Source organism: Chondrus crispus, genomic scaffold, assembly GCF_000350225.1.
Source record: "Chondrus crispus Stackhouse genomic scaffold, scaffold_521, whole genome shotgun sequence".
NCBI classification, from domain to species: Eukaryota; Rhodophyta; class Florideophyceae; order Gigartinales; family Gigartinaceae; genus Chondrus; species Chondrus crispus.
The window spans coordinates 27,128-39,191 of NW_005178503.1; the positions used below are offsets into that span (position 1 = coordinate 27,128).

The window sequence follows — 12,064 nt, forward strand, 5'->3', positions numbered from 1 at the left end:
TGGAAGTTTCTGTGAGGCAGGAAGACCAGACGCGCTCTTCTGAGTGGAACTTTCACGTATTGATGGTCACAGTGGCGGCGGTGATATACACAGCGGTACTGGAGCTCAACCTCGTCCAGTAGAGTCCCTCCCCACGATCTGAATGCATAGTCACATGCGTTGCTCACATGAACAACGTCTATCGTTTTCCAGTTCAACATGAACTTCACCCGCTCTCGCCACTTACCCCGCTATTCTCCGGACAATGCTTCAGCTGACTCTGACATACCCCCTCTTCCCAGAAATCTCACTACCATCCCTCAACTTGTGTTGAATACACTTCAACGTCAACATGAATATCACCGACAATCTCCAAGCCCAACTCTCATTCTTCGGTGAGGGGGAAAGTGGCTAGGCCACATCGTGGTCTTCCTCACGATGATGGCTATTTGTCTGCGGTACATCGCCAAAGGCTAGAGGCGCGCGACATGACTGACCAAGACCCGGATTACGGTTCCGATTGGGACCTGGAGCATCAAGAGTAGCCACAAGGTTCGCAATAAAGCTAAGGTTCAATTGAGACTTAAAGTCTTTTCCATAGTTTGACTTCCCATTCACCCCTGACATCCTACCACCATCTCTAAACACACTTCAACATCACTATGAAGTTCACTGAAAATCTCCATGCCCTCCTCGCGTTCATCCTTGAGGCAGAGAAGTGGATGAATTGTATCAACATCATCTTCAGCGCAGTCGATTTTTGTTTGTGGCTCGTCGCCAAACGACTTGAGACGTGCAACGTAGCGGACCAAGACTCGGAAGACCCGGACGATGCCTCCAATCGCTATCTGCAGCACTGAGAGTAACCTTATTGAACTGTTCTCAATAAAGCTCAGGTTTCTTTTTCTCGATTGCTTGACTGCCGGCCCTCCCTAACATCTCGCCTCCCTTATTCTGCACATGTCGCCTCCCGCGTTGAACCAGTCCTTCGTTGCAATGCGCCCTTCCTCTAAAACTCTATATAAGAGGTGTAGAATCAGAGTCGCAACGCCCTACCACCCCACCAACATCCACGATGATGTCAAAAGACATAGAGCTCCTGTGCATGATCAGTTACGCGATTGTGCGTGTCTAAATTGCCCTTTTCAGCCTTTACATGGCATTGCGTCGCATCCGGCGCTACTGGCGCCGCATTGAAGCGGCGTTGGAGCCGGAAGAAAATTAGTTCGGCTCCGACTCCTTCCTTGGGCTTCGGGCTTCGGCTCCCGGTCCAACCAAGGGGACGGGTTCAAACGTCACCTCTGGCCCTAACGGGGGAGGGTTCATTACTCCTTGCTTCGTTCGGTCCAGAGGTGATGTCACCCATTGCGAGCCGCCCATGTCGACAGCCCTCAACTTAGGGTCAAACAAGGTGAGGAGCCGCATACGAATGTAGCCTCTCGACCGGAGAGTAACCATCTTTACAATCAACCACGCTGTAGACGCTAGCCCGCGCGTGCTCCCCACAACCAGAAAGAGCTCCATCTCGTACAACAGAAGGTATACAAAGCCATTTGCGCTTGTCACGAGACCATTGTCCGGTACAGATGAGTCGTAGTACGATCACATAGCATGTGACAAAACAAAACATCATCGCTGTCGAAAACACGGCAGCCAATTTGTTGACGAGTTCTTTCGAGATAGTCCCCCGTTCGCACCACAAGCAGCAACTTTATTGCCCTTGAAATCGCGGAGCTGAGAGGCAGAGTTTTCGAGGGCAGTTGAGGGAGGGAGGGTGAAGGAGGTCGAGGGAGGGCGTAGGTAGGCAATACCAAGAGAGACCGATGGAGAGAAGTGGGTTGTGTGCGGTTGCGAGGAGGAAGCACACGGCGAGAATGAACTGCACTTGAGTTGGGAAGCGGTGTAACCCGGGATGCACTCGGCCACGATACGAGCTGCAGATATGCGAGTAGATATGCTTGTGCGAAGAGGATCTCGTCAAGATCGAGCAGCTGCTCGATTTGGAGAAGAGCATGCTCTTACCGGACGTGCAAGTCCGGTGGAAGTGATGAGCTCAGGCAGCATTGGCGCGCTTTGGCCCGGAACACATCCCTGGGCCGCGCGAGAAGCCCTTGGTGAAGAATCGGTCGAACTCTCCAAATTCCATTCCGTGCAATTTAATTGGTCCAAGTAACAGAGGACTGCCACCTGATGCAGTTTTGCACTTTATTCTTGGGAAGGTATGGGTACGGGGATACAGAGACTGCTGAATATAAATTCAGTAGTCTCTGTACCCCCTGTACTCGAATTCGAGCCCCCAAAACTTAAGTTTTAGCGAATTTCACGAGGAATTCCTCGTGAAATTCGCTCGCAAATCTCGAAACTCTCGAAGTTGACGCCGAGCTTGACCTCATTGCGGCGGCGGTTTTCTACCGCGGCGCCGATGCTAGCACTTCGATGGTGGTGTCGTAGTGCCGCGAGCCGGCCTCGTTGGCGAGCACGAGGGTGTCGCGAGCCGGCCTCGGTGGCGAACGCGATGGTGCCGCGCAGCACTCCCGCCGCGGATAGGCGACACCTGCGTGCGTTCATGCGTTCGCGCTCCATTGGCACCCTGTCGTTGAAATGCAAGCGGAACACATCCTCCTTCGGCACGCGAACACGCTCGACCGCAGCGCACGGTGCACAGTGTAGAGAAGGTGCGACATCGTTTCTGCGTCCGGTGCAGGCGTGGCAGAAGCGCCGAATCGAAGGCAGGTGCCATCATCAGATGGATTGATTCGGAATAACTTGTACTCCGTTTTGCCTACGCCATAATCAAGCATGAAGTTGAAATACTCCCCAGTTTTCTTGTCAACCATGCCATTGACGGGACTGCGCGGGAGACCTGCCTCTGCAGTGCGCTCAGTCACGTCGCTACGATGCGGGGCATGTTCCTGTTGATGAGAAAATCTCGGCGTGAAGGCGGGTTTCAGATCAAATTCCACTGTGGACTGCTCCGTGACAGAGCACCCGCAGGTCGGGCACCATGATGTGTGAGCAAACACACACGCCACCGTCCCAGTCCAACGTCGCCTTTGCTTCAAGATTCGATTTCAATTTCGCCTTAAGGCCTTCGTCCACCCGCATTTACCGCTACACTCCATCGCGCATCACCTCTCCCTGGACGACAGGTGGACATGGCCATGGTCACGATGCACGTGCGGGCTATCATGAAGATGGCCAAAATGCGCTGCTTGGGCAGCAGCATCGGTACTTGTATGCCTTGCCGGCACAAGAGCCACACATTACCAGACGCGCCGGACTTAGCTACGGTGAAGTGCGGAAGCTGAATCTCAGAGTTTGCGATCTTCGCGCTACTAGCCCCAAGCCTTGACAAGAAGTTATCTCCCTATGCCCATACCGCCACCTACTATCCGCATTTATTCACCGAGAAGCTTCAATGCTGGTCGTGGACAACAAGGAAGCCGCTGCGACGTCAACGGACGTTTCCAACGCCCAAGGCACCGGACAAGGTGCCTCCGGAACGATGCAGAATCCACCGCGGCTGTGGCTAGACATCATACCCGCCGAGTTTCGTGTGCGAACTTTAAACTGCGCCATTTCGCCGGTCGTGCCGATCGTGCAGCGCGAAGGGTAAGGTGTAGAAGACTAAGAATTGCAATATGGTTGGGGTGGAGTGCAGAATATGCTACTGAACCAGATGAAATTTCACAGTATACATGAATTCAATGTGGGATACGCCTACCGGGAAAAACTATTGATATGGCAACAGACCATGCTCCTTGTCGAACTGTTGCTGCTTGCACTTAAAAGCACTCAACTCTCTGCTGTATCTCTCCTGGTCTTTTTCAATCACGCGATAAAAGCGATCTAAGCTACCTGGGGTTCTTTCCGCCTCATCAAACATTTTTGCCAGCATCGTTGTCTTCAGTTTCTTCGCAACGCTCGCCGTCACTTCCTTGTCCTGCATCATTCTTGTGACATCCTCCAGAATTTTAGCGTCCTTTTAAAGGCCTGCCGCACAGTCATGGGCGCCTTCGGATGTCCGCTTTCGCGTTCAGAGTAGAGCTGCATTTCGTTTCTGTATCTTTCTATCGCTGAACGATTCGGAACTGTAGCCCTGCGTTGTAGCCAGCGATCCACGACGCCTTCCCGACCCCCCATTTCTTCAAAAACTGCTCGAAGGACATCCAAAACATTCAACTGCTCACATATTTCGCTACGCGTAGCCGCGAGATTCTCCATAGCGGAACAAGCTGCAGTCCCTTCAATAACAGGGAAAGGCGGTTCACCGTAGGTAGCAGTTGGAACCCATGGCCTTGTCTCCCGTGGGCCTTGTCTGAACTTTGCATTAAGCATATTCATCGGAGGGTACCGGGCCTTCCAGTCAGAGTCTGAGATGCAAAACCGCCTCACCGGTCTCCTCACGACCCAATTAAGCGGCGCGCACTTGACGCTTTCAGAATCGTTGACAGGTTCATGAGACCCGTGTCCATTTTGAGAGCGATCAATGAGTCCCTTTGGCCATGCCCGCCTCACAAGAGGGCTTGACATGTTCTCCATTTCTGGGCACGCGGAAAGCCCTCTAAACTCTATACCGTTGTATCCAACATGTTGAGCAGTGCGTGTAGAAACGACACCGTTCCCGTTGGGAGAATACCCCATATTCAACGGTACGACGAGTGGAACGCCCTGAATCTCATCAACGATAGGCCCCCGGTCAACCTCAATCTCCTCCCACTGAGCAGAGAGGCGCGCAGCTGGGACGTCAAAATAGCGGTCCTCGAAAGGCAGTTCGCTTTGCGCGAATCGTCCTGGTGGTTCCGTAGAGATTCTGACCATTCCGGTATCTTCGGGAAGCGCGCTGCCAATGAGCTCCTTGAGCTCCAAAGGAAGTCGATGTTTGGCCCCCGAGGCGCAAGCTCCGGCAAAGTGGATATTCCTTTTCATAAACCCAAACTCGCCACTCGGCTTTGTCTCGTAGCCCAAAGACTCCAAAACCACCGAGAAGTCAACGCTGCTTAGCGGGTTGACGGAAAAGCCGTGAACTTCCCCGCTTTTGCGCTTGACATCCTCAAACCCACTAAGCATGTCATCTACACCCAGAAGAACCTCCCTCCTTCGCCTGCTTTGGAACTGACCGAAAAGCATATCGGCCAACCACTTGCCATGATTATTCTCGAGAAAGATCACGAGGACAATATCCGCAAGACCTTGATCAACGAGATATTGGGGAAGGGCGATTGTGGTCAGCCAGTTCTTCCTAACTGCGGCGTTGTCGGACACAATGAACTTGATCGCCTTGCCCTTACAGCTTAGCAGGTGGTGCAGTAATATCTCCTCAATGATGGTAGAAGCGCTCTTGCTGCCGCTCCCCTGCTCGTGGGAGAATACAACGGCGTCGTTCGTGACTGCACTAACGTGCGCATTAGCATCGTACCGCCAACGTGTTATGTCGGATGACGCAGAGACCACAAAATGAGGGAAGTCAACCTTACTCATATCGTCTTGGTGACTTACTATAGCTCTGTCACAGTACGAGTTCCACCCAGTAGCCCCATCGAAGAGCTGACTTTGCAACTCGTCGTTCACCCTGACGCGACAGTACTTGTTTTCAACTTGCCGGAAGTGATCCGTCATCTTTTTGATGATCTCACGAATGCGGCTGTCGCGGGCATTGTGAAGCCGCATGTCCCTAACGCACTCTTCCTCTTGAAATCGTTTTGATCTAACAGCATCATGTAGTGCGTCGAGGCGGTTTTGATTCGGCTCCAGGAGAGGCCTCGGCATCTGCGATATGTTTTCCAACTCGGCTTGCATGAATCTCCCCTCGTGATGAAACTGTAATATCGCATATTGCATGGTCTTGCAATTGGGACATGCATTGTGGTCAGACTGCGTAAAACAAAGTGTGTAGTTGCGCCTCTTCAAGTAATTTGTGATCATTCGTTGCAGTGTACTAGCAGACAACTCCACGTCTACCGAATCATCCTCGTCAAGGGCCTTTGTTAGGATCTTTCTCAGTTTCTCTTGGGTGTTTATCTCGGGTGAGTAAACCGGGCAGGCGCTGGCTCTTGTAGAACCTGCCGGATCGGCTCTGAGCACCATGTCGAGGTGGGTTTCAACCTTGTCCCGGACATCGTCCCTATACCGATTCATCGGATGCCCTCGTTCGTAACTATAGCGCAATGTGCCGTCCGTTAGCAGGGGACGTTCCTGCAAAGACGAATCATTGCACATGGTGTCTAAGGCGCGTCTGACGTCCGCAATCAGCGATTCAGACACCGTGCAGAGCGCAGACAATGCTTTGTTGCAAACTCGGGTGGTACTGTTCGACAAGGGGCAGAATAACCTGTTGAGAAGAAACCGGTTTTCTCTATGTCGTGGCTTCAGTTTCATGGCCAACTTGATAAACGCATTGTACTCACTCAGGAGGGTCCATTGTGGGACGTCGACAAAGCAGGGCGTGTTGCAACCACATTCATATGCTTGTAAGCTGTGAATCGGAGGGTAGTTACCCCTGTCGCCAGTTCGCCGCTGTTATCGGAGGCGCGAACCCGCCGTGTCAACAATACTTGTGAGCTCCTCTTCCAAATAACTGTCCGGGCTCAGCGTAGTCTTTCGGTTGTACAAAAAGTTCCGTGAGACGCTGAGAAGGCAGCAAATTGCTTGTGTACACAGTTTCCTTTTTGGACGAATCGTACCCCGAGGCGAATCGGTCTGCCCATACAAGAAGGGCAGGACCTCAACGACAAACTTCGCGAACTTTCGTAGCGCTTTCTCCCTCTCGGATCTGCGATGTTCGTCGCTGTCAGACTCTCGCTCTTCTCTCAAGGGCGTGGAAAAGGCAACTGTAGAGGTCCCAATTCCCTTTCTTCTCTCGTGAATATACGAAGCAGCTTTTTCTACAGCCTTGTGACACCGCTCGGCATGATCTTGGATCATTATTATCTCATCGAAGACCATGAACTGCAGGGGATCCGTAGCAATCGTTGCGAAACATAGATGCTTGCAACAGTGCCAGGTAGAACTCGGGAACCGGTATTTGTGGATCCGGTAAGCCATTTGAACTCGCCGCTCTGTGTCCATGAAGCTATCAAGTTTTTCGTGAGACGCCGGCGTTATTGCATCACCATCGGTTGGCGCAATTGCAAGATCCACAGTCTGACGTAGTGGCCCAGATTCTGCCATGAGAAGCATAAATGCATTGATTCTGGTTGTCAACTCGGACCGATGCTTCAAACGGTCCTCGCAGCCAAAAAAGTAGTCTTCTATAATAGCAGGGTCGGTACGGTTGAATAAATCTTCAAATCTTTCCTCGGCGCTGATCGAGACGGTTTGTGACAGAATCGCTTCGGGTGTCAACACATTACTGCCAGCATGGGGGGAAGTGCCTTGAACAGGAGTGATAGCGCTGCTAGAAACCAGGGTGCTATCATTGCCGACTGGCATGTTGCCTTATCTGACGGAGGTGGTAGCACAATGCGCGCATACCCCCGCGGAAACGGCCCGAGTGAAAAGCGCAACGACAGGAGTGAAATGGAATGACTTTTGAGTCGTGTCTGCTGGTCGTTCCGCAGCAGGCGCAACACGGGCACAGGATGAAGGAAACGGTCGAAGGGCCAAAGGGAAACGCCCGCGAGGAAAGGTCAAGGGATTGTCGTGCGAGCAGTGAAGGGTCCACACTTCTTATGGTTACGACAGCCCTGTCCGGTGGTCGCGCTTCTTAGCGGCCACTACAACCAGTGGTGCGAGCTGTGTGTAGCGGTTCCGTGGCACGAGCAAGACAGAACCCGGGCTTTGTTCGCGCGATGAGATGATGCGCCAGTGGGTCGAATCGAGATCGCACCATGCACCGAGGAAGCCTTCCGATTCTGTGTACAGACATTGTACACCGACATGAAATTTGTGAACGAACATTCGCATTTTCGAGAATTTAAGTTTCAGTGTTATTTTCTGGATGCACCCATTGGGTGCATCCAGAAAATAACACTGTATCACTCGACTACTTTTTTGACCAATCAGCGACCGATAAAGTGGTCGCCGGCTGACTACTTTTGAACATCTGATCAAGCCCTCTCGACCCCTCTCCACTCCACCACTCCCGCACCACTTCCCATTCCATCCTTGCGCACTGGAGTTCCACATTCCAAGACCCCTCTCTCGAGCTGTCGGTGATGCCCGCTTCGCCAATGCCCTTTCAGAACAGCCGCAAGCACACTCTGGCAGCTCTAGCAGTATCGCTAGCAGCTCTGACGACATGTCTTGTCGCCCGGAGGAGGACAACAATGCGCCGCAAGCGCCGTCATCGCAACAAGAACCCAAAGTACCTCCGCCCAGCCATTATTCGCCCTCGCACACAGCGGTCCACTCCTTGGCGCGTGCTTCTCTCGTTCGGGAAAGACTCCGACTTCCTTGTATCCGTAAATATCACGAAGGCCTTACTGCTAAACAGTATACTTCCATTTTTTATACAGGAACAATTGAAATATAACTTCGGTAGCCCTTATCGAAGGGGACCGAAAACAAGAGGACGCAGTACGCAACTGGAAAGTATTGATTTGTTCGGGTTGGCTTGAGAGGGAGGATCGGATCCGTCCAAAAGGGATGCCATGTTGAGATGACAGTGTCAGAATGCGGGCGCCAGGTTTGAGGAGGAAGGTGTGGCTCGCTTTGGGATTAGGGGATGGGGAGGTTGTCGGCGAGTGGGGGTGCGAGTGGGTGTACAGTTCGCAACATGTTCCAACTGGGGTGGAACCGCCACGGAAGGGCAGTGATGGAGTGCAAGAGTGGTGGGGACAATCAATTTTTGAAACTATCATACAATGGTAAAGTGTTAGAGCATGGCCACTGGGGGTCCAATTTCTCGTTCCATTTCATTTTTTTCGATTAGACCCAGATTTCGTCTCGCACCCGTCACATCCAATCCAATTCAAAATGAAACAAATTGGATTTTGGAATAGAACGAGGGAAATCTCAGTCCAAAACAGAAATTTTTGGACCTGAAATTTCCAGGTTCCAATCCATTTGCCATTGAACAGCAAGGACACCCATCGCTCCACAAAGCGCAACATCACCCGTCTTGCGCCCATAATTCATCCACACTTCTCCTCTTGGCGCCATTTTTCGCCACACTCGAGGGTCAAGCTTGCCAAGCACCATGTTCTCCCGCAAATATTGGGCTCTGCCTCGCGGCAGGAAACTTAAAATCGAAACCGCGACATAGCACCGGTTCACAAATGGCGCGCAATTGCGCGCTTTACAGCGCTAGCTCCAATGATACTAAAAAGATCGAAGCCGTGTAAAAGAGATCCAGCACATCTTGGCATGTATGTGACTAAACCCCTCCAACAAATTTGCGTAAACAGGTGCTCTCAATTCGCGAACAGCATTCATCTGGCCACTAGCCATTTTAGAGTGAAGCGCGGGTGGGAATATTGCTCATTCCCCTCCAATCCAATTTGAGCTGGAATTGGACCCGAATCAATCAACAATTTTGAGCCACTAAATCGTTTACACGTTTAGTAGTTTTTGAATTGGACCCAGGCATGAGTGGCCATGCTCTTACGGTGTGCACGGAAAGGAAGTGAAGGGCTGCTACATTAACCTCAGAGGCGTATCGCTAAAATATCACTGCGCCCATTGGATGTACCCACTCAACGGAATCCCGATGTTCCTGAAATATTTGAAGGCATCATCGTAGAGCCTAGCATGAACGATGGAGACCACCACGCGTGGGTAGGAATTCTGGTACTTGTACCATCCATACCCGCTGGAAATGCTGTAATCGTTTGAGAATTCCGTTCCGCTCGTGTACAGCTGCGGGGAGATGTAGTCGATGTTGCGTGAAGATAAGAACGAGTCCATCAGGGTGCCAGCATCCCCGATTCCGTACGGTGCGGAGTGGCTCACAGTCACGACAACTGAAAACCCATACGATTTTGCCAGAGCAAACGATCTGGCAAAATCACCACGAAGACCACTGTCCCCCGCCTCAACGTCGTACACAATTCCGGAATAGCCGGATAGAAGTCCACCGGAGATTGCCGCATTAATGCTAGTAATGCCGGCTCGTGTGAATCTTCCTGGTTCGGTTCCCCCTCCGAACGCGATGTACTTATCCCCTTTCAGCGTGGGATACACCTTCTTGCTCCTATCCAACGCTGTCCGGGCATTTGTCCATCCGCTAAAAGCGACAGACATGGTCGCGCTATAAAGGCCAGGTGTGGGTGGGTATGGCCATGTCCAAGCGTAGTAACCAACAAGAGATGCTGGGTAAACTTGGCGAACTCCATTGCTTGCCATTTCGGCTTGGCGCATAGTAACTGGGGCGTCTCCATCGACTTGACGTACTTCTTTCGTCAAGTTTCCTTCGAAGCCGGCGGCGAGTCCAGTGAGAAGAATGATACAGAACAACCCAACCGTCCTCATGGTGAAGTTTTTCTAAATGTGTTGATGCCTTGCTTCTTGTTTACTGTGGAAAAAATGACTCAAAGGTCGCTTGAGGGATTGCAGTGCGGGCGTGTGAGAGATGGTAGGAGAATGATCCGGTTACCCCTTCTATGTTGAGCTTCATCCTTTATATACAGTACCCGACGACTTCACGAAGCTGTGCACGCTATCACCGTACAAGATACGCGAGTGATTTAATTGAGCTGCTGCAACAGTCTCGATGTTGCAAAGTTAGGACTTTCCCATTTTGGATGCAAGTTTGCCACGGGCAGCAAGCACGACCAAGGGCGCTACGACTTTACGTCGTAGAAACCGGCACGTCGCGTGTGCGCGTTTGGTCTTAGTTTTAATGCGCAGATCTATAGCCGCACCATGCCATACTGTACTACTGTACTGTACTACTGTACGTTCAGGAAGCAAACAGGATATATCCGATTGGATATATGCTGTTTGCTTCCTGAACAACTGATGGTCTCGAATTTCCCATATTGATATATCCCCGGCCAGATTCTCTACGCGTGGTATGATTGGGAAGCGCAATTTTTGACAAACAGTCGCAAGAATTGGCTTCCTCATTTGATTTGAGATATCCACTTCGCAGTGTGGACAAACCCGAGACACACGAATACGTCTGTGAAGCGAATTTCCCCCTGATTGTGAGTACAATCGTTCGCACTCCAGTATCGCGAGGGCTTTTAGTGCAGCTCTTGATGCCTGCGACATTGTTGTATGGCGGATGTCTAGATCCGCCATACAGGGATTCAATTGAACTGCTGCAGCAGTCTCGATGTTGCAAAGTTAGGACCTTCTCCTCTTGGAAGCAGATTTAAAATAACTTCGAAACCAAAAACACCAGTTCAAAAAGGCAACTTGGTACTCAATTTGCATTACATTCTTAATCGTTCTGCATATTCAAAGCTGCTATCCTGGTGTTCTGCAAGATGTTATTGCCAAAAACAAGCAGGTTGAGGAAATAGTGCTCAAGGTAGCTTTTCGAATGTTCAATTTAATTTATATATTTTTGCAAAAATAGAGCTGTCCTCATATGAGGACACGGCCGTCCTCATATGAGGACAAGCCCCGGTCGAGTAGATCTACCCGACCGGGGCTTGTGCACTAGTGTCTAGCCAACAACTTTCCTCAATTGAGGCCATTTCACCTCATATAAGTGACCGCATATGAGGTCAGGACGGGAAGCAGTATTTTTTGACAACCATGAAACAAGTTTCAAAACAGGCTTCCTCATTTGATCCGGGTGAGGTACCCGCTTCGCCCGATATTTGTCCAACAGTGCCGACAAACTCCAGAAACACAAATACAGTATATCTTTATGTACATATGTCATCAAGAAAGAGCATAGAAGTAGAAGGGCTTCCTCTAGTAGGGGTGATTCATGATGTTTGTGTTTGTCAAGAAGGGAGTGAAGGTTTCGCGGCATATGCGCATGAATGTAGTCGTGCTGTCCGGGCCCCACAGCGACCCCACAGCTCGTTATGTTGTCATGCTGAGAGGACGATGGAAGCACTTCTGCGGATTGATGCTTAAATGTGTGAACTACGTGGAATGGTTGGTGGTTTTGAGAGCAGCTTCTGCATGGAAGGATGTCTCATTTGTCGCCGGGAACACGGTTCCTGCAAGGTTTCAGGTTTTGGCA

The 12,064-nt window shown here is 51.0% G+C and overlaps 1 protein-coding gene across 1 annotated transcript; it reads right to left on the reverse strand.

The window, feature by feature from the left end:
- Nucleotides 1-9,588: 9,588 nt before the first annotated feature.
- On the reverse strand, nucleotides 9,589-10,389 carry CHC_T00000432001 (hypothetical protein). Its single transcript, XM_005710042.1, has one exon. The coding sequence runs from the start codon at nucleotides 10,387-10,389 to the stop codon at nucleotides 9,589-9,591; it is 801 nt and encodes a 266-aa protein (XP_005710099.1).
- Nucleotides 10,390-12,064: the final 1,675 nt, after the last annotated feature.